The sequence below is a fragment of the Triturus cristatus genome, chromosome 12 (genome assembly GCF_964204655.1).
Source record: "Triturus cristatus chromosome 12, aTriCri1.1, whole genome shotgun sequence".
NCBI classification, from domain to species: Eukaryota; Metazoa; Chordata; class Amphibia; order Caudata; family Salamandridae; genus Triturus; species Triturus cristatus.
The window spans coordinates 82880561-82905066 of NC_140595.1; the positions used below are offsets into that span (position 1 = coordinate 82880561).

General features: G+C 46.3%; 2 protein-coding genes across 3 annotated transcripts in view; one reads left to right on the plus strand and one right to left on the minus strand.

Moving 5' to 3' along the window:
• Window positions 1-10327, minus strand: part of SHC1 (SHC adaptor protein 1) — a 127588-nt gene extending 117261 nt beyond the window's left edge. The window contains exon 1 of one of the 2 annotated variants that reach the window (XM_085638750.1): window positions 10159-10327. The gene's annotated coding sequence lies outside the window, so the exon portion shown is untranslated. The remainder of the gene's footprint in view (window positions 1-10158) is intronic. The other variant, XM_085638752.1, reaches the window with a different exon arrangement.
• Window positions 10328-10888: 561 nt separating this feature from the next.
• CKS1B (CDC28 protein kinase regulatory subunit 1B) overlaps window positions 10889-24506 on the plus strand; it is a 46655-nt gene continuing 33037 nt past the window's right edge. The window contains exon 1 of the mRNA XM_085639667.1: window positions 10889-11054. Within this exon, the coding sequence (XP_085495793.1) occupies window positions 10996-11054 (59 nt within the window). The 5' untranslated portion in view covers window positions 10889-10995. The remainder of the gene's footprint in view (window positions 11055-24506) is intronic.

Here is a 24506-nt window from a genome sequence, read left to right on the forward strand (position 1 = left end):
GCAAACAAAATCCATACAGCCTTTCTCCAACTTGCCAGTCATTCCTCCATCACCACACGCAAACACTCCCACCTGACCTACCTATTCACGTCCAATTTTTATGCTCCCAAAACTGCACGAGCCGTCAACTCAACACACTGGCTTCATGTCACTTGAAACACCTCTCTCCCACCTCTGACTGTCCCAAGCTTTGTCATGCCCCAAAATCTCACCTTACAGCTTTTGCATGCATGTGCCAATACCGGATTGATCGAACCTGCCATACACTAAAAGCAATATTGCTCAATGCAAAGGCATTAACCGACAAACCTCAGGTCACAAATGGATCAAATGATGGAGTAGAGTGTAATTGTTGCAACCAGGCCTCACACACCCCACCCAAGTAACGAAGCTCAGAAAAAACACATGTCACAGAAGAAACACACAACATCCAACATAACACCATATAACCACACACTAATCTCCATACTCAAAGTAATCCCACTGGCTTGCATACCATTTCAAACCATGGCTTTAAAATATTTACCCAACCATCTCGCTTATTCAAATCGCAGCCTACAAAATTATGTAATAGAAAAGCTTACGACTGTATTTAGCAGCAGAAGATTAAACAAGCATTGGCAAAGCCAAAAGGTCTCACCTATGCAAGAGCTATTGGCTTTGCCAGCGTCTCTTAGCCATGTGGTAGAGCAGCGTGGCTGCTGTTCAGGATGGCTAAAAGTTAGAAAAAAAGTGCCATGACGGGGCTAGTGGTGGCTGCATCATAGCTTTTTTCTTTTCTTAGGGTGGGTGGAGGGGGCAACACAGAACAGCAGGTTGGTTGGAGGGAAGAAGCAACACTGACAGCGTAAAAGTGCGAACTGCAGGGGATAAAGCAACATGAACAACAGGGAATAGTGGGGAGGAAGCAAAATGCTAAGAGAGAATGGGAGGCGGAAGAAGCAATACAGACAACAGGAGCTGGAGGGGGACAAAACAACGCAGGCAACAGGGTTTGGAGGGAAAACGCAACACGGACAACAGGGACACGGGAGGTGGAAGAAGCAACACTGACAACAGGGGTTGGAGAAGGAAGAAGCAACACGGGCAATGGGAGGGAAGAAGCAATCAGGAAGAAGCACCATGGGGGGGGGGGGGAAGAAAAATACAGGGGTCGGGGGAGGAGAACAAACAAAATAGTACCCCAATTACAGCGCAAGCAGACTAATCTAGATGAGTTAATCAGCACTTAATCCATGTTCCACACGAAAGAAGATTGAGTAAAGCCGGAATGCGCCCGCCAATTAGGAGGCAGCAAATAAGAGTGGTCATGAGCCAATGAATGGTAACCAATAGACAGGCTATGAACCCCTTGTTGTATACAATCTCCCTTGCAGGCAACAGCGCATGCATGCTATCTAAGGCAAGACCTAAAAAGAATGGTCTACAGGATTGTTGGACCATCTCAATTAGAAATGATTTAAGAAATTAACTTCTTTGTGCTGAATAAAATTTACAAAAATAAAAACAAAGTTTATATGAATATATATATATATATATATATATATTAAGTCCAATCCCGCTTAACACATTACGAACAGGCACTGACACCGTGGGATGATTCCAAAGATATTTATTCCATCAACAGCGGTCCAAAACCAAGACGCGTTTCGGCGGACGAGTCCGCCTTGCTCACTTTCCCAATTTTTTCACTATATATCTATAGACATATAGATATATATATATAGACATCACATGGACAGCATGAGCATTGACCTCTGGAGTTCAAATCTTGAAAACTAAAATGAGCAGATAAGAGCCCAACTTGAAAATAAAAAAGATCAAAACAGGGAAATAACAGAAGCAGATATAATGCAATCCCATTACTGCTTTGAAGAGGGGTAAAGGATTGGATGGAGGGTTTTTCAAGGTCAGCAACTTCCTGCTCTAGACTCACTAAAGAAAACAAAATTCACTACATCCTGGCCAGCAAATATTTCTATTTATATAATTATACCGAGAAATGAGGCCTACCTTAAACTAAATTATATGATTTAGAATTAATCTGGAAAGAATGGCAAAGGATTTATACAAACCTCCAGCCACAGTGCCATGGGCACCAAATTAAAATAATTTCATTCTCTAAAGACCTTACTATGTGTTCTTCATGTCTTACAAAACTGGAAGATGTAGTAAAAAAAAAAACTAAGTATAAAAATAAAAAAAAAGGAAGGATTCCACCTACAGCACCTTCATGCTGTATTTTAATTGCATTTGTACTGTGCTTACTACCGCTGACAAGGTGTTGAACCACTTTGGGGAGAGTAGCATGTTACTCCAGAACCCAAGGTTAATGTTTAATTCAGTGGTTATTGGAATTAATCTTCTGCGCTCAATGAAAATATTCCATGCAATTATGCTCGACAATCCCCAGATACCAACAATATATGCCACGGATGTAACACAACTGGCGTTGTGCATCTTTAACACAGAAGGCACATGGACACCATGATCCTCAGCAAAACTATAAATGGGCTCGTACTGCTGATAAAATATACGAGCAACTCGTTCTTACGAGTAATGAGCCTGTGTATGTATGCTCACAGGACGTGTTCTTAACAGTATCAGTGATATTCTGACCATACCTTTTGTAAATGTACTTGTGAGTACTTATACTTGAACGCAGTATTTAATAAAAGTTAATATATATATATATATATATATATATATATATATACACACACATATACACACACAACTATAAATGGGCTCATTTATCTCAACTGCCCTGGTCCACATATTCTGAGAAGAAGAGTAGTAAGGGAATTTTCTATCAAAGACATGCCCGAAATAGGGAAAGAAATCTACTCTCTAAAACATGTTTTATTAACCAAGCTGTCCTTAAGTCTTTTTTGTTGACTGGCAAAGCACTCACTGACAACCCACAAACACAAGTAAACTCACATTCTCAAAGGCGTACAGTGTTAAGTGCCCACGTCAGCGGCAGACACACACCATTTGTACCATTAACACACCAGAACACTTACCCAGTTAGTATACAGTAGATCATTTTTTCCCCTCATATATCGGTTGTGTCAGAACTGGCGATCAGTTGATCTCCAGTAGCATTTCCCACTCAACAAACTGCTACACTCAATCATTCCAATACTGCCTTTATAGTTCCCTTTACATCTGAAGATGTTAGACACAACCTCCCACAAGCTTAAGTAAAACTTGGCACCAGAACCATATATTGTCAAAGTGCTTCTAAATCAACAGCACTTTTTTTAACACCACAACTTGATAGGATTCCCAAACCGTACGAAATGGCGCAGAGATTAACAAATTGCTACAGTGTTACGCTATTAGTAGAAAGCACTTCACACATGCTAACACAATATTATATAAAATACCCCTCTGAGGTCTGCCTAAAGACAAATGTCGGTAGTCTCATACGTCTCATACTCCAAAAATAACTTGGAATGAAACATACCTACATATATACATACAAAGAGAGTCACCCTTTTCATCCATTAGTTTGTTCAACTCATGTTTATATATTGCTTCCTCCACCATAGCAGAAGTTGTCCTCTCTGATGGAGGGGTGTCCCCCTACAGGAAGAGCTGCAGTGATTGTCTCCTTGTGTGTTTTTAAGTCTCGCCTAGTGTTGCAGAGCATGCGCTGCTCGCTCTGAGAGATCTATTGTAATCAAGGTGATTTCGGAAGTGGAGTGGAAGCTCCACCCATGATTCTCATTGGCTGCCGTCATCACTTTATGCTGAACGCTAGCCTCCGATTGAAAATAAGGCTTATTCGTTCCTGCCCTGTCACCTTTTGGCCCCCGCCCACCCGGACTGGATCTTTTGCTCACGCAAGGCGCCTCTTAATTATCCGCTAAGCACTCATTTACTAGGCAGCTCGGATGTCAGGAAGGGGAGAGCGGGCGCCCGGCGGGAGCCAGTATGATGCTGAGAAGTTCCTGTGACCTGCAATGGACACCGACTGCAGCACGATGCTTGAAGACTAAATGACAGGCTGCTACCGTCAGTAGCTTTGTATCCATGCTCCATTGATCAGGCCAGTATTGCTCATGGTGCAAATTGGCAACCGATGTCATTACTTTAATTTGCGGCCATTACTTTAAATTTGCGGACGCGCGTTTGATATGATGAATTCCTCATCTCAGCGGCATGACAACAAGCGCCTGACTGGAGTAATCATGTGCGCATGCGAGGACACCTCATGCCTTCCCTCAGAGATGAGGCACGTGCCGGGAGATGCCGCACGAGCTGTGGCCCTGGGAGAGACAGTTTGGCTTCAGGGGTATCTTGAATTGCTTAGAATCAGGCATTGACTTTCTCAAATGCATTATAATGCACACACTGCTAAATACATAGTATGACAGACAACTACCTCTGCCCTCCTCCAGCGCCCCGCGCATCCCAAGTGGTAAACATAGCATTTCAAGCGACTTTTAACCTCCATTCCGCTCCCTATATCGATTGCTTCCAGTCTGCGGTTTTACGTAGCAATCGCTGCTGTGGTTTCTGTTCATGCAGACCAATGTTCATATCGCACTGATAGAGGCTGCTACCCCAACTCGCTCTTTAGTGTCCCTGGTTCCTTTCAGTAATGTCCACTCCTTTCTTGTCTTACCCCTAAGCCATTAGCAGCCAATTGATGTTTACTAAGGTGCTTAGTGTGAGACAAAGGGATAAATCCTGTAATGACATCAGCAGTAAAGGGTTTTTATGCCACTTCTTCTGTCTCGGGCATTTTGATATCATGTAAAGCGCCTCAATACCTTCAGATAGAGTTTGCGCTATAAAAAAGTGCCGAAAACAGCTTCCTCCTTACGTAGGTTGCCGAGCGCTGGGATTCACTATGTCAGTGAACGGGAGGTGCTTTCTTCATTTTGTTATAAACAAGAGAACTTTGCCGCCGCGGCTATGTAATAACCTGCCGCTGGGGTAGTTAAACTTACAGACTGCTAAGATGTTGTTACTCAGCTCCCCACCTATGCTATTCCCATGGCAGACTTCTACCATAAACTCCATGTGCTTACCTGCTACGGGTTCCCAAGCCAGCAGAATCCGCCCCTCCCGATTTGGCAACTTTGCTGGGAGGTCACTTTTTCCACTACCGGGTAAGAGGCCGCTGTAAGGTGACTTTATATATGCATGCCATGTGCTTAAGCAGCAAAACCTGTGCATGAAATAACTAAGTGTAACTTGTTATTGATTTAATTGGGACACGTGACCTGTACTTGTATGGCATGAACCTAGCTACACAGCTTGTGCCGAATGCTTAGTATCCCCTCCTCCATTGCCACCCATAAAGTTGAGAAGATACTTTGTGTACCTTACCTGTGATTGCTGCAAAAGAGAACCAAACCCTACACATTTAGCATACAAGTAGTATGCTTCTCGAGACGTTTAAGAATGTATTTGTGTAATAGCATGAAGACGGTATACTGCTGGTTTCCAACAATCTTCACCATCATTGTACATCTTTAGTATGCATTTGTATATTTGAACCTTGTATGGATTTTTGAGATTGGCTCATTCAGTTAGAAAGCTTAAAAAGATGGCACTGGCATCTCTGATTTTCCTCTATTTGAATTCAGTGAGAGCATGAAGTAGGGTCATGTGGAAGGCAGGGAGGGCTGGCCTGTTTGACCGTGTATTGGAACTGGTGCTATTAGCCTTCCTGCCCACATGCTGCTGGTGTTAGCAGCTAATTGCCCTTCCCTTTCATTATGCACTTGGACTGTTTGCTAAGGCCATAATTGCGGATGGGCAGTTACTGGTGGCTAATGCACTTTGAAGAGGATCTTAACCATTGTTGTGAATCTGACCAGGTGCAATAAAGCTTAAATAAGTACAGCATTATATTCTTTCATTGTGCCTTGATGTTGACCCTTGCTGTGAAAACTGTATTTTTTTTAGTTTGCATTCATTCTGACCATTGTTGTATATGTTGTTTCGTGTTTATTGTCCTGAACATATCCAGCAAACACCACAAGATGATGGATGGAGTGCTGAAACTTTACAAACATTCACCCATAGTCAAGAGATCTGGGTTAAATCCATTGATCTTTAGGTCACTTCACCACCCCACTTTGGATCCAGCCATATGCAAATTAGTCTAGACCCTGTCCTACTCCCCCCCCCCCCAATGGGGAAGCCGGATACTTCTTGAGAAAAAAATACAAGGTTATCGTACAGGTGCGAGTTGGCCATCCCTGCGTCCATTCATGTTTATACTGTCTTCCACTTCCCAAACCTCATGAATCTTTTCACTCCTCACCCTACCTTCTCAGTTCTGAGTGAATGCCGTGTCTGGTCATCACCGCAATAACACACATTGATTGAAATTAACAGACATAGGGCAAATTACAGTTTCTGCCTCTCTGTTACCTCAACTGCAAAAGTCCTATCTGATCTTTTGGGACTGTAGATGCTGCACCCTCTCTATTCCACTTCAGGAAGACCAACGCCAGAATGCAGCTTTGCTCTTGGACTCTAATCTGAACATCTCACCGCCTGGAGGATGTGTATACTCACCTTACGTTGATAGTGCTGTCCAGCAGAACACCTCCCCTCTCAAACAAGGGGGGGGGGGGGGTGCTGCTTTGGAATTTCCATTCATCCACAGCTAGGTTGCACTAAAGCACTCTGCATACGAAGTCTCATGAATTGTTTTAGTTTGGTATCAGGAACAAGTAGGTGAGGATGGTGCTTTGTAGATGTAACCCGAGGGAAGAGGAAAAAACAATCGGTCTATCGCTGGCAACCAAGATGCTCTCTTAAGAAAGAGTTATTTCTTAGCTCTTTTTTTAAAGGAGTCATGTGTGCAGCACCTTTTTAGTCCAGATCTGCAAATGGTGTGTTTAGGCCAGGCATGGTAGCGTGTTACTATTTTCTAGTAGCAGACGGCACAACAGATCTTGAAGGCGGTGCAAGCTTGCAGTAGGGTGCCAATATAGGTGTGCATTGGTGGGGATAATGGGTCAGATTTCTCTTCTTTTTATTGCATAAAAGGTGCCCTTAGTTGGGGGTGGGTAGGAAAGTTAGCAAACTGTCCAAATTGAAAAGGACCAGAGGCGTAAGCAGTGAAGCCCGCATCCAGAAGGCTATGCTTGATTTTGGGGAGGGGCAACTGCAAGTACAGTATGGTTTATTACTTTGTGGATCTGTCAGCTCTGAAAAAAAGCTTACTGTCACTCATTAAATAGGCAACACTGAGCTATGAATCTTTTCAGGTTTGTGAGCCATTTCAGACCTGGGCTTGCTTGGCGCTGTTGGCGATTTGGAGAGCAGGCAATTGTTATATTTGGTCGACTTTGCTGATTGTCCAGACTTTTATGTAATGTAGAGGGTCCTCAATTTACTGGAGTTTTCATAAAGTTGCTGGCTAGGAACATGCCTTAGATTTTAATAGACGATTGGGAGATGGATTCTTGACATACTGCACAGGGGACTTAAAAGCACAGGATTCTAGTTGACAACTCGAGGAGCATTTGGATATTGGAGAGGAACAAAGTGAACCTTTGTGGAATGTACCACATAACCCATGGGATTCTACAGAATTAATCAACGATGGTCAATGCTTCTGAAGGCTCATAGTAGATTAAGAAGGGCCGGGAGTGAGGAGTCACCATTGTCTTTGACTAGGGCATCATCTACGGCTGGAAGGAGGGATCTGCTGTTGGTTGATCTATGCTTGCTGTGGTAGATGGGAAGCGAATTTGGGGTGAGAATACATTTTTACTGCATGGATGGACCAATCAGTGGTATTACTGTTGTGAGTCTGCATGACGAGGACGAGGAGAGTTTGTTTCCTGTTGCATTAGGATTGCATAAAGAGGTGCTGCGTGATGCTCACAGTATCAAGGTGGTTGCCAAGAGCATTTCTCATGGCTTTGATGCTGCAGCTTCCGGATAGGATGATATCACCCAAAAAAAGTTTTTGGTCCAGCGGGTGTCACTAAGATGAACGTAATTATCTTAAATAATGAGGTAGGTCAATATGAGTTACTACCCTCCACTCGATTAGCACAGTATTCTTCCCTTTGATGCCAAAACTCTACTTATTATCAAACATATTTGTTTTATAAGTCAGGACTTAAGTGTGGCAGTCTGCAAAGGAGTTTCTCACTGATATTTGATTTCGTTCAACTACTTATTCTCTAGAAACTATAAACCACATTTGAATTTGCCATTCTAGCTTACCAACTCCGTGATGGAAATATATTCTAAATACAGTAGTAGGCGCGCACAAGAAATTAAAGGAAACCATGTTAATATGAAGCCTCAGTAAAAAGGCTTACAAACATAATTTTTCAAGCCGCAAGAAGGCTGATGGAGACCACTTCTTCCTGAAACAGACATGCAAACGATGGCAGATAAGACACAATAGCTCTGAGCACTTCCTGTCACATTTTACAGAACTGAGAAAAAAATGCCAAGTATTGAAAACTAAGGCTGGGTACTGTGGGGCAGAGAGTAATAGCAAATATTCGATTTAATAATGCAAAACTCAGCGTTGCATAAACATACATATGAACAGAAGCAACCTCACTGAAGACAACGTAGTTCCGTGGCTCTGCAGATTGACCGATGCTAATCTGCAGTGCTGGTCACAGTGTAAATACGGCCAACAAGTACAAAGCAGGGTGAGTCAACACAGAGGGATATTCAGGAGGAAGTGAGGAATGACTCAGTTGCAGCACCTCGAGGAACTGAGCCAGGGACCAGCCCCGAGAACAGCTGTAAGGACGTGGGGACTCCACTTTCGGGCTCTTAAGTTGTACAAGGAAGCAGCTGAGTAAAATCAGTATGGTGAAATAAGGAAGGAAACAAAGGGTAGAGGGAAAAGAAAACATTTTGGGAGGCTTTGAGAACAAATAGCAAGGAGGTACCCTCAATCCATCAGTGAGGCCGTGATGGCGAGGAAGTGAGACAGGGACAGGCAAAGGGCTTAGAGTTGTACAAATGAAAGCTGTCAAGAGATCTCGGGGGAGCTCTCTGCAGAAGAAAGAATTTTAGGATAGAAAGCACACTGGTGGGGGGAGAAGTGGGTATGACCAGGTTCACTGGAATTATGCGATTGTGCTAATTAAGTAATACTACTACAAAATATGCAGCAAAATTTGCCTTTTATTGCCACAATTTACTCAATCCTGCCGCATAATTTGGCCCTCTCCTGCTGCATAATTAAAGTGGCCCTGGGTATGACTCGGTAACCCAAAGAATGAGAGAGAGGAAGACATTTTAAGAATCGGGCATGACTGGCACACAAATAATTGAAAAAATGAAGTATAAAAAAAAAAGAGTTAAGAGCTCATTGTAGGGAGCTGAACACAGTTGGTAAGAAAGGACTCTGGAGCAAGTAAAGAAAAATTAAGGGAGGAAACGACCCAATAACATGCAAACAGCCCGCACAGTAAGGTAGAGAGCAAAACTAGGACCTGTAATACGACTCGATGGGCCCTAAGATATATATTTGTAGGTAGCAAGGAACCCAAGATTTGGGAGAAGCTTATGGGTAGAGACTCAATGCAATTGAAGAACTCACCGCAGAGAAGGGAGAATTAAAGTAGTCTTAATGGAAAAAAGAACCAAGGGGAGTTAAGTTCACATTTAACGATAAGAGGGACATTTGGACCGGTGATGAGCTGCATCGAACGGGCAACATCACACTAAAGAGAGGGGTACTTCTAGGATAAGAAAGGGGTCAGGGAGAGTAAATGACCCTTGATAGGAAAAAGTTCTGCAGAGAGGAAAAAAGCCCCTGATAGTTAAAGAGCTATGGCAAACAGTGAACTAATAACAAAGAGCGACTAAATACTAGCGAGTGACCCAACAGGGAAGGGGGGAGGGTTTCACCAATAACAGTAACACGTTACCGGCAGAGAAGGGAGCAGACGCAAAAGGAGGGTCTAGCGGAAAGTGGTAGGGACCTTAGCTAACAAATAGGGGGAATAGCAGACAGGAAAAAAGGTTTCTGACAAAGTACATGTCACTGTAAAAAAGTGGAAAGTCCACTAACAGAGACGTAGCCGACTAGAGTAAAGAGTCACACCAAAAAAGGGGATCACACGCAAAGAGAAGAGCATCCGTTGAATCCTTCTTTTCAAAGATCCCACTCCCTACTCTCTTTTATTCCATGCTTACCAGGGCCGCATGGATCCCGCTCCGCGATCTAGGGAGGTCTCCTCCCTTCCCACTGCCTCCCAGGGCTTCCAGAAACTTCAAGCCAGGGGAATATTAAACTTTCTGTAGCTTCTCTCTAGCCAACTCCTGGCCACTTCCGGTTCACCGCGTCATTTCTGACGTATGAACTGTGCTGAAACGAGAGACACCCCAGTTAACAACATCAAAAAGCGCATGCGCCTGATGTCAAGTCAGACGACCACAGTGAAGTCAGGTAATCAACACTGTGAAGCGGAGCGACACTTGGAATCTTGAAACCGAGAATGAACGTCAACGGCCGAGCCCTCCATACTAAACAGGCTTAAACAATTATCTATTTAGTGATAATTCCCACAAAGTCGATGAAAAGCTTAGAAGTGACCAAGAATTCCTCAAAAGATAAACGTAGGCCAATAATTTATCAAATAATAAGCGATTTAAAAGAATCTTAAGAACATTAAAATAATTTATTTACAGAGAGAAATATGTTTCCTATATCTTTATACGACAAAATATATTGCAACCATGTAAGACATTTGTTTTCTCTATAGTCAGCAAGAACCACTACTTCAGTGAAATGTTTAGCTCCTGCGCGTCCGTACGCCACAAGATATAGAAGTTCCTCTCTGAGATGGCCGCTGGCTTCCATGGCCAAACCTGCACAGCATCCTCGCGAATAGTATCGTGTTACATGCCAGTGGCGCCGAGGACGTCACGTTTTTTGCTGTCCAATGGCCAGCTGCGGCGCGAGCGTGTTTGAAAGTGAGGCTGCGCGCCGGGTTCTGTCAGCGGTTGAAGTGGTGAACGCGCACCGGCACGATGTCCTATAAACAGATCTACTACAGTGACAAGTACGACGACGAGGAGTACGAGTACCGGTGAGCGGTGTGGGCGCCGGGGCACTCGCGCTAGTGCTTTATTTATTGTTATAGAAGTTGATTTGTTGGCGCATGCGCAGCAGCCGGCAATAGTCCCATTGAACAGACTATATCTGACAACCTTAACAGCCTTTCTCACTTTTTATTTTGTACTCTGGCTGCCTACGTTTTGTGTGCGTCGTATTTTATTTATAAAGAAAACCATAACGTTTTACCACAATCTAAGCCCGACCTCGATAGACCTCCTTTGTGTCACACAGTTTAGGTGACCTGAGAACCGTGTTCCTTATTCTCGCTCTTCATTAAAAGTTTTATGACTCGTTTGGCGCCTCTTTGGCTTTTTCGCAGTGTTTGACAAAACCCTATACATGTAGGGAGATTGGTAATCCACCCACTGCCCTACACTGAATTAAATTTAATAACTTCATTTTTTATGGCGCTGCCTCAAGTGGCTGCTGTTCAGTTTTACCATTGAATTCATGCTAGTCCACTTACTGGGGCTTTTTGACCTTCCTGTATCGGCCTTTGCGTTTCAGCTACTTTAAGCAATTTCAATTAGGAATGCATTTGTACTCTGCGGGTTCATGGGTCTTAACCTCTTCCAGTGCATAACCTGCAAGAGTGACTGCAGTAGTGTTGCCGTCCTAGCCTTGAGGTTCTTGATTTTTTTTCCCCTGTGGATGTTAAGGCCATGCTGTACAATGTGGCTTCCACTTTGTCGGTCTTCTCTTGCATTTGCAGATGAATATGGTAAAGTAGGGCCAGGTCGTCTGCAAAGTCCAGGTCATTGAGCTGCGTCCAAGGTGTCCACATAATCCAATTTCTTTTCATTGCTGTGCATATCTCATGATCCAGTCTATGGGCGGCAGGAAGAGAAAAGGCGAGAGCAAACAACTCTGGCCAGTGTTGGGGGAATCCTATAGCCCGACCAATGTCTATTTTTATAATGGGCAAGAAGATTTAATGTCTATTGTGTCTGATGTAAAAGTGGACATTAAATCACTAAACACGGGTCTCTACCCTCCAGCTCACTGGCTCCATGACCCGGTAGCGTGCTGTCGCTGCCCTAGAAGTGGAGCTGCGGAGCGGACGGGACATAGAAACGCAGAGCGCAGTGTGCTGACTGCAGCTGCTGGCAGGTTGAGGCCGGTGAGCGCAGGAGTGGAGGGACCGGCACAGGGCCCCAAGAGCGGAGTGGGACAGGGGCCACAGACATAGTACAGGCTCGGGAGAGGAGGCCCAAGAGACAACAGACACAAGCTTGCAGAGGACTGGAATCCGGGGGCCTGGGAGGGGGCTTAGAGACAGACCCCAGAGAGAGGAGTGCCAGGCCTGCGGATACCCAGGGGTAGAAGCTGTCTGGGGGTAATTAGGACAGTGGGCCCCCAACACTGGGAGAAAAGCTGGTCAGCAACAGAGAGAGGCTGGCCACGAGGGCAGAGACTGACCAGACTGTGGGACAGGGAGAGACTGCCCACCTAGTAAAGATGGAAGGTGAGATGGACTACCCTGCATTAGAGACAGGTTCGCAGTATCTCTGATGTGTGCAGACTGCTCAGAGGGGAGGCCTGAAAGATCCCCCTCTGAGAGTCAGAGAGTGGTGCAGGGGGATAGGCAGCTCGGGGACTACAGACAGGATGGGCCCGGCAGAGAGATGCCTGTGAACTGGGGTAGCTGTGCCTCCCTGTCAGGGCGAGGTCCTGGGAGGGGCAGAGCCTGGGGAGGGAGAAAGGGGCGGCCACCAGAGGAGTAGAGCCTGCAGCATGGGACAGGAAAGAGAACAAGAGGTGGCCGCTCTGGCCCTGGGCACCAAGCAGAGAGAAGAGGCTGCAGGTAAGGGACTTCCAGGGATGCAGCTGTGAGGCAGATAAATTACTAGTGCTAGTATCACCCTGAGGCTGCAGATGTGGGGGGGCATAGGCTGCACCTCCTTTCACGGACCTTTCTCACTTGGCACCAGCCCACCTTCCATGACCTGCCACTCGCACCCCAGTCATGCAATCTCCCCTTCTCAGGGGTATTGCGCCCCCCACGACTCTCCCCTCTTACCTGCCCTAACCAAAGAACATACTCCAGCAGCCCCCACCTGAAACCCATCTCTAGTGACGGCTGCATTCCCCAATTTCAAATACTCTACTATAACCCGAGCCGTAACAAGGCCTACCCTAGCACTAACTTCTTCAAACGTCCCACAGCAGAAGTTCTCACTCGTTGAAAGACTCCTCCCAGCATACACATGTCTCCCTCTCCTGCAATTGGCACAAGGGCTTGTTGGATCTGTTCTTCCCAGTACAGAATTTAATCACGCTTAAAATGATTAGAAACTCAGTGATGTACAGTCGTCATGTGTCTTTCTCTATCCTGTGTATCCCTGATTCAGGTGGGTTGGGCCCCTTAATTTGCTTGTATTTTGGGTGGAGAGAGTAAGTCTTCCCCCTACTCTCTATACACACCTCATACCTCCTCTCTAGGGCTCAGGGAGATGGTCCCTCCCCCATACCTCTCTGTACGCATCACATTCACCTTAGTGCAGGGATGTAAGCTTCCCTCTTTCCACTCTGTGTCCGTCCAATTGACCCCTCTGATCCAGATAAAGGGAGAAGGGTTCCCCCTTCTTCTCTCTGTGCGCTGCATATACCCACTACTGGGTGCAGGGAGACGAGCTTCCCCATTACCTCATATACCTCACAAACCTTTCTCCTTAGCATAGGTTGTTGGTTGTCCGCTTTTACCTGTCTCTAAAGTCCTTGTATGCATCCCTCTCTAGGTCCACGGAAGTTAGCTGTGTCCTTTTTTCCTCTGTTACTTTTCCTCTCTGTGAACGTACCTCAGTGGCTTCTTGGTCCATTGGATGGGCTCTATTCTCCAGTTCTCTATGCTCATTCACTTTTACACCCCTTGCTTGTGGTATCGCATGCAGTTTCAGTTGTGAGATTTAATAAGTTGTTGCCCCCCAACCCCTTCCCCCTTTAAAGGGTGAATTCTGCGTTTGGGGAATGCTGTGGGAGTCTTGTAGTTTACAGCTTTTTTCAGTGGCGGCTGCTCCTGGGAAGCAGCAGTGGGGCGGAGAGAGGATTAAAAAAACACTTGCCTACCTGCTGGCATCTGCCGCCTCTGTCCTCTTCCTGGCTTCCTCTGTGGAAACTGGAAGCTCCCCATAGCCACTGATTTGTCTGAGCACCGTGGTTCGGCACTCAGCCCGGATAAAGGAGCCTGGGCATGTTCTCCATGCAGGCGTAATTCAGCCTGCATGCAGAACATGCATGTTTTGCCGGCCTGAGAGGGCCTGTCCAACATTCATGCACTCTTACATAGTGCCCACCACTCCTCCCCATGCTCTGAGAGCAGAGCAGATCCACCCGCCCGCCGAGACACAGCAGCAGAAACAAATAAAATGATAATAATGCTAGATATTCTAATTATATTTTTCCTTTTCCCTGCGAAAAGCAGTGGGGTGATGCTCCTCCGCCTAAGTGGAGGAGCCGCCTCTCTTTTTTTTCAAGGTGGAATTACAGTGATGTCAAGAGGGACTACACCCAAAAATAAGTGGGAGTTGAGGTGTGGTTTATGCTTTTTATCCTTCCGAAGTTGTTGGATTGAGAACTAATTCCCATCATAGTTGTAATATGCACGTACTTCTGATTATGTGCAAGTATGCAGTTTATGCTCTTGGCTGCTTTTCCCACTTGCAGAAGTTATCTTTTCAGCTGCAGCCACCTGTGCTCTGGAGTAGCTGGACTTCAGCTCTTTTCTGTGACAAGTGGTGAGTTTTCTGTCCAGTATGCTTGCCTGCCTACTCTTCTGTGGACCTGTGCACTGTGCAGACTGCCCAGCTGTAAATTATTTATGCACATCGCACCATCTGTGACTAGTTTAGAGGCAATTCTTGCTCCTGGGCCGGGTGTAGAGGCAACTCTTGCTTCTTGACCTAGTGTTTAAGAGGATTTAAAGAGTGGCAGATCAGCCTGTTTTAGAGGGCTGGCGAAACTGGCTCATGGGTCTTGTTTGACTCTAGGTATATTGGCTTGTGAGCCTGTGTTATTTGGGTGTTAGTGGGGTGCTGACTTGTGGCCAGGTTTGGGAGGGAGGTTGGGTGCTGATGCTGGCGTCTGGTTTAGGGACTGCAGGCTCAACTTTGTTGCATGGTTGGAGACTCCTGGGTCTTGTCTATAGACTCCTGGGTGCGCTTTAGAGGGCTTTGGCTCGTGGGACAAAATTAGGGAGGCACTGGTGCATATGTTCAGTTTAGGAGTTGACTGGCCTACGGGTGTTGTTTTCTGAGCTGAGTTAATATCGCAGGTTCTGTTTTCTGAGCCCCGTTTAAGTCGAGAGTATGCTGGTTCTTGGGACCAGTTTAAATGTGGGTGTGCCTGTTCCTGGTCTCAATATAATAGGGAGAGGTTGCTGGTTCCTGGAGCAAGTGTATGTAGCATTAATTCTGCCCTCACATAAAGTGGACTGTGATATCATCCTGCGTGTATGGCTAGCAGTAGTAAATGTACATATTTTCCCATAAACTAGACACAGTTGTTTCTCTGTCAGCCCTTCTAATTGATGTATGGAGTAGGTGGTACAAGTGGATTTTACAGGATATGTAGACCTCAATATCACTTTGTCCCTTGGCCAAGTAGATTATTTTAAAAATTCCACACCCCCTGCCTGGCAGACTCCGGTCCTCACTACAAAGGTTTCTGTGAGCTGTTCTCCATGAATTATCTTGCAGGTCATTTCCTCATAGGTGTTCTTGATGATTCTTATGAGTTTATATGGAAAACCTTTGTGGCAGAGGAGTTTCAAAAGGGTCTCTGTCTTTTGCTGTCGGATGCCTTCTCATAGTCAATTAAGATGACGACATAAAGGAGGGAGTTCCATTCCATCAACTGCTCAACAATGATGCTTAGTGTTGCAATTTTGTGTGTGCAAGTCTATCTTTGTGGAAGCCAGGTTACTGGTCTCGTAATTGAGCGTTAACTTCTTCCTTCATTCCGTTCACAATGACTCTGCTGAACACTTTGCCTGGGGCTGATAGATGAGTATTCCCTCTCTAGTTTGCAGAGTTACTCATGTCACCTTTCTTGGGGTCTTGATGGGATATCCCTCCCAGTCTGACGGTAACTCTTCTTCTTTCCAGATCCTTCCAAACATGTGGTAGAACATGTCTACTGATGTTTCAATGTCTGCCCTCAGTGCCTCTGCAGGAATGTTGTGGGGTCCTGCTACCTTCCCATTTATCAAGATGTTTGATGCCTTGATGTATTTCATCCTTGATTGATCTGCTGCAGTCGATTGGCAAGTCCTTATCTGTCTGTATGTCTCGTGAAGACTGCAGCACTTGTTGGTTCAGCAGTTCTTCAAAGGGCTCCACCCGACTTTGTTGTTGGGCTTCGTTACCCATTTCTTTCCCCTGAAGTTTTATATAGCCCGAACTTGACCCGAAATCAGGTATCGGAGCGCTTTACATGAGCACCAGTTGCGTTACATGAGGACACATTCATTTTAGTTAGGCATGGAGATATTGTGATTTGCCCAGAATCACAGGATGTTGTGTGTTGTTGCAGAGACTCGAGCTCGGTTCCCCAGATTTTAGGTCGACCGCCCTTGTCGCTAGGCTACATCCTTTCCCCTCAATGATTGTTTTCCCAGCTTTGTCTTAAATAGGTCTTTCTGGCTTGCTGTATCTGCCAGAAAGTCTCCTCGTTATGTTCCCTGATTATTTTTGGAAATACTAGCCTGTGTCAACACATTTTACTAAATTATGCATCAAAAAATGGTACCAAAAATTCCACAGTAGTTTCGCAAAAATCATTTTCCTAGTTTCATTTTTTTAATGAACTTTCATTTTGAAAGTAAAGACTCAATCTTGCTTTGCATCTAATCAGAGGGCATTCTCGGAGCATTATATTTAGCCTCATATTGTTAAACTTAGCAAGCGTGTGTATCCTCCTTCTTCTTTTTTTTTTTTTTTTTTTTTTTGTGGAACAACTGTCAGTATTGCAGTCTGAACTTGCATTTCCTTAGAGTGCTCACCCCATTAATAAAGACTTTCTATTAATGAGCCATGAATAAAGTTCCAACAGTATTAACATATGGACACAAATATTACTATAACTGCAGACTATGCGTTTCCCTGATCCATAATGTGGTACTGTAAACTGGCAGTCCAACAGTTGTACTGCCGGTGTTTGGGCCTACATGTCCCAAGGACAAAATAAACATGAAAACGGGCTATGCATGATATGTGGAATGCGGTGCTTAGCAGTGTTGTAGGTCAAGAGAGATAGACACTTAATGGTTTTCAATTGGGTGGCAGCTTTGAGTAGCTCTGTAGGTCCCTTTATTGTGTTCCTTATGATCATAGTCAACTTGTTTACTGCATTGTACAGTCTGGGCACATTTATTTAATAATTTTCTGATCCTGAGGTGGCGTGGTTGGAGAAGGAAATGGAGGGAAGTTTTGCTGTAATGAAGTTTACGCTCATCTGTTACGTCACTGTCGATGTGAGACATCAAGGAGCAGTTGTAGTATTTAGCTAGTTGGGAAATGTGGTGGTGGACTACATTAGAGTTCTCCGATTGGCCAGCAATATGTCTCAGATCTCTTTATTCCATGCCTGTTCAGTTGGTCATGGCTGTGTCATGGGAGGGTAGAATTCTTGGTGATGAGCAAATCCCATAGCAGATAGGTGTTGTGAGTGTAAGATGATTGAACAGTCAAAGGAAATTATTGTGCAGTATGTATGAACTTCAATTGGTTGCCGTCCTCTGAGTGTTATGTTAGTATTCATGTGGGCCAAAAGGGTAAACTATGAATTGACACAAATAATATACTGCGTGTTTGGTCTGCAGATGACTTGGTTAGCAGGGCAGAGTAACTTGCATTTGATCATTGCATGTCCTGGAAGCCTTTAAAGAAATTTCAAATCTGTTTTTCAAATATTCACCCGTCATCTAGCTCCAGCGCATTCTGACTGCATGATTTTGTAGCCTTTGCAGTATGTCAGTAAGTTTCTTTGGGAGCCTTGTAGTGCTGCTGTTGCTGCTTTTGAGAATGGTTTTGTTTGTAGGAATTCTTGCTGGTGTTGATTCTGGGCAGAGGCTACTGTGCTTGGTCCTCCTAGCACATGGTATGGATGTTAGTGAAGTGGTGGGGTTTGCCAATTAATGTTTTGAGTAGACTTTTTCAGTTGCAAGTAAACTTCCTTTGCCTAGGCTGGAAATGGGTTCCAGAGATATGCGCTGCAACTTTAAAGAGGGTTTCCAAGGAAGCCATTAACTCACAGTAGTGAGCTGAGTTCTCGTAGTACACTGAGCAGGAGGAGCAGCTGCTGGAATGGGCAGACGGTACAGACTGGAGCTGATGGAGACAGAGCTTCTAATGTTAGTTACTGCCCTCACGACCTGTGCGCACCCTCTGTGGCGCGTCGTGGTTGCTGCTTGCTGGGGACCCTTGCAGACGCTTTTGGTTTCTTGTTCATGCGGCAGCGGTGCAAGTAGCCGTGCAGTAGCAGCGCAGCCTAGCAGGAGGCAGCCGGGCTCACGCTGCAGGTGGCCCCCAGGACGCCGTAGGGGGAGGATTGCAGTAACTTGTCAGTGATGATCTGGAGGTGACTGGGCTCATGCTGGAAGAGGCCCGCAGTAGAAAGCATAGGGTGTGCCAGCTGTTGCTTCTGTCTTACGGCTGTTTACTGTCTGTCCTGTAAGACCGGGAGCAAGGGGGCGTGGCGGCACCAGGTTATGATGAGTGTAGGAGAGTAGGATCTGCTTCTTATGGTTATCCCCACTTTTTGCTGATGTTTCACTGTTTTTTTCGACTTTAGTCTGGCTGGGACCCTGCTATCCAGGGCCTCAGCCTAGCTGCTTCCTCTCTAAATTGATTGCATGTACTTTAGGTACACCACAGATTGGATTCTGGGGTACCCTTATAAGTCCCTAGTACATGGTATACTATGTACCTATGGCATAGGTACCCCAGAAGCCTCTTAGGGGCTGCGGCATGTATTATGCCACCACTGGGAGACCATTTAAACGGACACAACAGGTCTGCTACAGCAGCCTGTGTAAGGTGGTGTAGGCACCCCTTACTTAGATATAGGTTCCCTATATCTATCCATATCACTGCACATATAAACCTATCAGTCACTCCTATGGCACGCCTTCTCAATCCTGAAGGCAGGGTGCTGGATTTTATGTGAGAGGGTCCCCATGCATGAGCAGAGCCCCACTGCAGCCTTCGAAACCTTTATTCCGGGGTTGTTTGTGATGCAGTCAAACCATATACTCTTAAGTGCATTATAACCTCGCGGTAAGTGCTAACTTTGGAACGGCTGCACGGAAACATGTTGTGTTTGGTGTCAAACACCTTGCAAGCATACCTCCGCACCAGTAACTGGAGTGGGAGGTATGATTCCACCCTACTAGAGGGAGAACCATGACTTCACCGGTACAGCCGGTACCAGCTTCACAGACCCTGGCATCACAAAATGGATGCTTCCAGCCACAGACACGAGTCTGCCCGCCTGCTGCTGGACGAAACTCCGTCAGGGGAGGCCTGGACAATAGGTTTCCTGTCACAGGGAGGTGTGACCACCTCCCAGACAGGCTTTAGTGTATTGGGGCTGGGTGGGTTTCACTCCAAGAGTGCTTTGATGTCTGCACTGGGGGCACATTTGGTGTCACTGTGCATAGTCCAGCTCAAACCGGTTGCAGGGGCTACCAGCCCCTGCTCTGGTGTGAAACTGGACAAAGGATATGGGTGTAGCCACCCCTCTGTCCTGACCCTCCCATAGGTGGGTCCCCAGAGTTTGTCCCACCCCCTCCTTGGGTATAAAGTAGGAACCCCTGACTACAGGACTTTAGATTTACCTGGACGAAACTCTGCTAACAGAATCCCAGAACTTCTACTATCTTCCCCGAGGCTGATCCATGCTCTCAGCAATCCTGAGATCCAAAGCCCTAGTGGGGACCGTGCAACCCGAACCCCTGGCCACCGTGCACATTTGCAGCAGCATATGCTTCTTGCCAGTCCCTGAGACTGTGCTTTGGGCTACTTGTAGTCCAGACCCCGAGCAGTGATTCCACCGAAGATTACTGGCCTACACTCCTCGTGACCTGTGGGCTGGTATTTAGTGATCCCTCTCGAGGTCCCGTCGCGATACCTTGTCCATCGACTTGTGGGTCCCTGAGAAAGGTACTTTGACTTTCAACGGTCTTACCTGGTTGCTCTAGACGTGCCCTGACTCTCCATCGCATGGGGAGTCCACAGGACCTTGCTGGTCCACACCGAAGCCGTTTTTAGTCTCGCCGCGTAGGTTGCTGTTGCCAAGGCTTGTTGGTCTCCAATCCGGACACCCCCAGCACTAGACATCCTTCGTGGGACAGCTCGCTTGTAGACTGTGGTCGTCGTCGACGCCTCCTGGTCACTGTTGCAGTGGAGTCAAGCTTCACCTCATCGCACCTGAAACACCAGACATCCGTGGCCATTGGTCTATCGTGTCACTGGCAAGTGACCCAGACTCTGTCCCCTCTCCTTCCAGGTTCTACACATCTTCTATCCAGGCTTCTCCTTTCCACAGCAGCGGCACTTTGCAGCAAATCTCCAATGAAGACAGCGAAGATTCCCAACAACATTTGACACCTATGCACCCTGCTTCCCTGGGTTAGGTAACACGAGTACTCTGGTGCTCATGTGGGTGCTGGCATTGGAACCGTCTAAGTTTGAAAGGGTTTGCTCCAAGTCCTCTCCTAAGTGTCCTTAATCTCTAAAATTCCAACTGCGACTTTCCCATAGGATTGTACGGAGCTTGCGGCTGTGTTCTCACACTGCACTCGTCCCACCGTGGGTCCCCTCTGTCACTACCTTGGGTGGTTCCTTGGGGTCCCAGCGATTCTACGTGCTCTAGGCACTGTCTAGTCAAGTCGTGGTTCTTGTACCACTTTCTTAATATACAATGGGCCCCAGGGGGAGACCAAACCATATGTTGTGCTATTTACTGTCGTTTTAGAACTGCATTGTTGTGTGCCTTGCTCTCTAATCTCATAGAGGTTAGTAGAGTGTTTAGTGATAAATATATACCTTGTGTGATACTCCTATCATTCAAGAGGTTATCTGGTAAACCAAGCTGCGTTAAATTCCTTCGAGACTTAGCCTGAAGGCTACCACTAGGATAGCTTTCAATAAAGGTTGTCTTAAACCTAATCATCAATAAGGGTTGTTTGGACTGGGGCGAGGTGCCTACTATAACTAGTGGACAGCATATACCAGGCCAACTTCTCTCAATGGGGAGCTGCAGTAGGACTAGGTCCTACTGCTTCTTGTCAGAGCTCTGGGATTGTGAAAGCAGCCCGACTAGGTTTGGGTGCAGCTTGCGGCCAGGGTGAACTCCCGCCCCCTGTCAGGACTGCATGCATCTGTGATTACACGCATCCTGCATACTACCATGCTACATTACCGCGCAGTACGCAAGTCCTGCTTGAAGGGGGTGTTACTAATCCCTCCCAACCTCTGTACTAATAACTTTCATCCAATTTTTACTGTACTCTCTCAGAATTGTATTCTATTGTTTTATAAAGCAATATTGTAAAACAATGGCTTGCATGCTCATGCCCCTCGTCAACTCGCTAGTTGTTAACCATAGTGGAGGCGTGGTGGTGCTGAAGAGAAACCGTAATTGCCTGAGCCTATTGAGACAGTGGATAACTTAATTAAATTACTGCTAACAATACGGGTGTGCTAGGAACCTGAGACACATGAGGTCCTACAGTTTCTGGTAACCCTAGGATTGGCAAGACACCTTGTAACATGGCTCTACAGAGCCCTGGTTACACTGGTGTGCAACCCGCTACTAGCCCTGGCGGCCAGATGGGAGAGATTGCTGGAAAGAGTTGTCACTCTCGGAGTGGATAATTCCGGCCTCGGAAGATCTCTAGATATACAAGACTAAAACACAATTCAATTATATAAATACGACGTACATGATGCTACACAGACTCCAAGTAGTATATGGTGGCGAACCCAGTCCATGTCCCAGATGCAGGCACCTCAATGCCGATTTTGCACACATGGTGTGGCATTGCCCTGATTTCAAGCCCTACTGGGAGGAGATACTTGAAGCTCTAGAGACAACTCTGGTGCACCCCCCCTTCCCTCCCGTACCTTGAGGCATGCATTCTGGGATTGTTCCTGAGACTGACCCCGTGAAAAGTGGGCACAAGGTTTATAGACTTGGCTCTGGCACTGGCTAGGAGGAGAATAGCCATGACAAATCCCCTAGAGGTCCTGGAGTGCAGAGTTGGACAAAGGATGGTCTAAATGTACAAATGTTTTGTTGTTTATATGTCGCATAAAAAACACAGTAAGAAGGTTAATGTTTAGCTGGTTCTGCATAAGGGCAATGTGTTTTGGGAAAATGAAAATAAAAATAATTCCATATATTTAAATATAACCCAGGGATAAATAGAAAATCCGACTGGAGTAAAAGTATATCTGGATTTATGGTGTCAGAGGTTTTTTGTTTTTGAATAGAGTTGGACAAAGGATGTCACCAACTGGGCAGAAACTGAAGAGAGGGCATTGACTAGAGATGAGGCTAGAGGGATACGGACACGCCCTATTGCAGATTTATGGACGGAGATGGTGATCATTTGGGAACACCCAGAGATGGGTCATTGTTAGACTTGGCATCTTTTGGTGCGTTTCCCTTGAGTTTTTGCTTTCTGACGTCCCGGTTTTGACTTTTTCCTGGTGTAGTGTTTCTCTGCACTTTGCTCACTGCTGATCAGTGGTAAAGTGCTAGTGCTCCTGTGGTAAATTGTGTTATGGATTGGTGTTTCCATTATTGGATATTTGATTTACTTTTTATTCCCTAGTAAAGTGCACGGAGTGTGCCGGGGCCTATGAATCAAATGTTACTAGTAGACCTGCATCACTGATTGTGCCACCCACGTGAGTAGCCCTGAAAAGGTAACTCGGACCCGCCATTGCGGAGTCTGTGCAGTATGTAATTGCCATGTCGACTTGGCCAGTGCGCACACTTGCCAGTCCCTCACCTTTCCTTTTCTTACATGTCAACCGCCCCTAAGGTAGGCCCAAGGTACCCCTGTTGGCCGGGTGCAGTGTATGTGAAAGGTAGGACATGCCCTGGTATGTGCAGCATGTCCTGATTGCGAATTATGGCCAATTTCGTTTTTCGCTATTGCAAGGCTAACTGTTCCCCATAGGACAGAATGGGGAGTTTGTTTATAACCTCTTATAAACATAACTGGCCCGGGTAATTGGGTAGGAAAAAAACTTTAGTATGCCTGAACTCAGAATCTAAAGCTGCATCTTTTAGTGAAGGTGATTTTTACATTCTGTGGTGAAAATACCACTTTAAGAAAGTGGGTATTTTCTTGCTCAGTCATTCCGTGTGCCTCTGCTGGAATGTGGATTGCCTGTCTGGGTTTTGGATTCCAGAAGGCTGGGGAGCAGTAGTGGCTCCAAATAGTCTAGGTGGGTCAGGAAAGGGCTGAATAGACCTGGGCTGCAATTGAGGAAGGGGGAGATTTCCCCGCAACTCAAAGGGCCTGGTCTGCCTCTGACCATGCCATCTCCACCTCCTGCCAGGAAGTCACACCAGAGAAGATGGAACTGGTTCTGGCTGGGCACAGACACTCTCTGCGTAAGAGATCAAAGGATTTGGGGATATAATTATTGGGGCCCATACCCCTGAACTTTAGAACTCTTTTGTACCAAGAAGACTGCCAAGAAGAGCCGGAGAAGCTGTAAGGAGGAACTACCACTGTGCTGGGTGCTTTGCCGTGTTGGCCTGCAGTGGCTGATTCTGTCTTGGGCAGTGAAAGGACTAGACTGAACTTTCTGCAATCTACTTTGTGAGTTTCTCCAAGGGCTTGAGGTAGAGCTCTCCCCCTGTTCAAGAAGTCTCAGGAACAGCAAAGACTTCAAGCTCTTCTGCCCTCAGCACTGGGGACTGTGTTTTGTGCTACAACAGAAGAAAAGCAACCCGGCGACGTCTACAACGCCGCTACCAACTCCGTGTCCTGAAGACACCGCAGAGGGCATCGCCACAACTCTGCACCGCGACCCTGGTCTCACTGACGACACCTGCTGACGCCGCTGCTCGCACCGCGACCTGTGGGCACCGCCTCGCTTCACCACCATGACGCTCCACGCTGCAATCGACGCCGCTGCTCGCACCGTGGTTCGAGAGCACCGCTCGTAAAGTTACACGACGCACCTCTCATCCAGCACCGCAGCCTTGGCCTGCCGGCGCCATCGGCTCCAGTTCGTCATACCGACGACTGCGCTTCAGCAACGATGACTATGCCGCTTGCACTGTGACCTGCCAGCACCGCGACGAGCACCGTCTTCACCTCGCACAGCAACCCTGGTCTCACCGACGATGCTATCTGACGCCGTCACCGAGCCGCTGCTCGCACCGCGACCTGAGTGCACCG